At 36.7% G+C, this 1186-nt stretch overlaps 1 protein-coding gene across 1 annotated transcript in view; it reads left to right on the forward strand.

Moving 5' to 3' along the window:
- Window positions 1-1186, forward strand: part of ttc3 (tetratricopeptide repeat domain 3) — a 58879-nt gene that overhangs the window by 30886 nt on the left and 26807 nt on the right. The window contains exon 26 of the mRNA XM_015021684.1: window positions 947-1083. Within this exon, the coding sequence (XP_014877170.1) occupies window positions 947-1083 (137 nt within the window). The remainder of the gene's footprint in view (window positions 1-946; window positions 1084-1186) is intronic.

The following is a 1186-nucleotide window of genomic DNA, read 5'->3' on the forward strand; positions in this document are numbered from 1 at the left end:
CTTCTTCTTCTTCTTCTTCAGATTTCAACAGCAGCTTGCATCCATTATTGTTGCACTACTGCCATCTACTGGACCCTAATATCTGTACCTCAAATTCTCATAATGATCCCAGTATTTAAAAAAACGAAAAATTTTCTTTTTCCCCTCAATGCTGTTTAACTGATCAGCAACATTCTCAAATTTCAATTCCCTATTAAAACCGAATTCTGTTTTAATAGGTGCTTTCTTCTTTTATTTCCAATTTTGACTTCCAATGATTCACTTCCTGCTAAAGAGCCCCCTGGTGGTTGAACAAAAATTCACATATAAGCGGCTTTTAGTCCGGAAAATACGGTATATGAAAAAAATCTGAATGCTCTCTGGTATTGTTCAGGGGGCCGGACCAAATGTGGAGGCGGGCCGGATCCAGCCCGCGGGCCGTAGTTTGGGGACCACTGAGTTAATCGATAGTTGAAATAATCAACTAATTTAGCAATCGATTAATCGTTAACTAGTAAACAGACTCAAAAATGATGCATAAATTTAGATTTAGGATAAACAAAAATATTTAGACTATTCGTGATCGATCAGCCGCTGATCATAATCGGCTGATTTCCATGAAATAGTGTATGATGATTGGTGATTGGCGATGATTGGTGATCAGTGCATCCCTACTTTAGACACTTTGGTCTGAAAATGTTTTAGTTAAAACTCATCAGACTCAAACAATGTTGCCTTTTAGCCAATAAAATGTTTAATTAAAATGGAATTTAATAGTTTAATTGCATATTTTAAAGTATTTCTAATATTATATAAAAGAGGAAACATTGGTTAAATGACAGATTTATAGAATTTGTCCATTTTTATTCAATCAGTTGATTAATCGATTGTTAAAGTCAGTGTTAGTTGGCGCTGTGTTAAAGGGTAACTAACGAGTCTCTGTTTTTCTTCTGGTTTTTGTTGCCAGTGTGAAGAAGTTAAAGTCCAAAGAGGATCAGAAGCAGAAGAGGAAACAGTTCAAACAGACGTTTAAGGATCAGCAAACCATCAGCCACGAAATCCTGCAGAAGAAAGACGACTCGGGATCGCCGAGTCAGCAGAAAGGTCCGCTTCACTCTGAACTTTTCCTTCCACAGGACTTTCCAATGCAAAGAACGTTTGGCCTCAGAACAAATAAAACAGAATAGACATCAGATCAGAAATATTA

This window comes from Poecilia latipinna, unplaced genomic scaffold, assembly GCF_001443285.1.
Source record: "Poecilia latipinna isolate Pla-1442-1.1 unplaced genomic scaffold, P_latipinna-1.0 Scaffold2829, whole genome shotgun sequence".
NCBI lineage: Eukaryota > Metazoa > Chordata > Actinopteri > Cyprinodontiformes > Poeciliidae > Poecilia > Poecilia latipinna.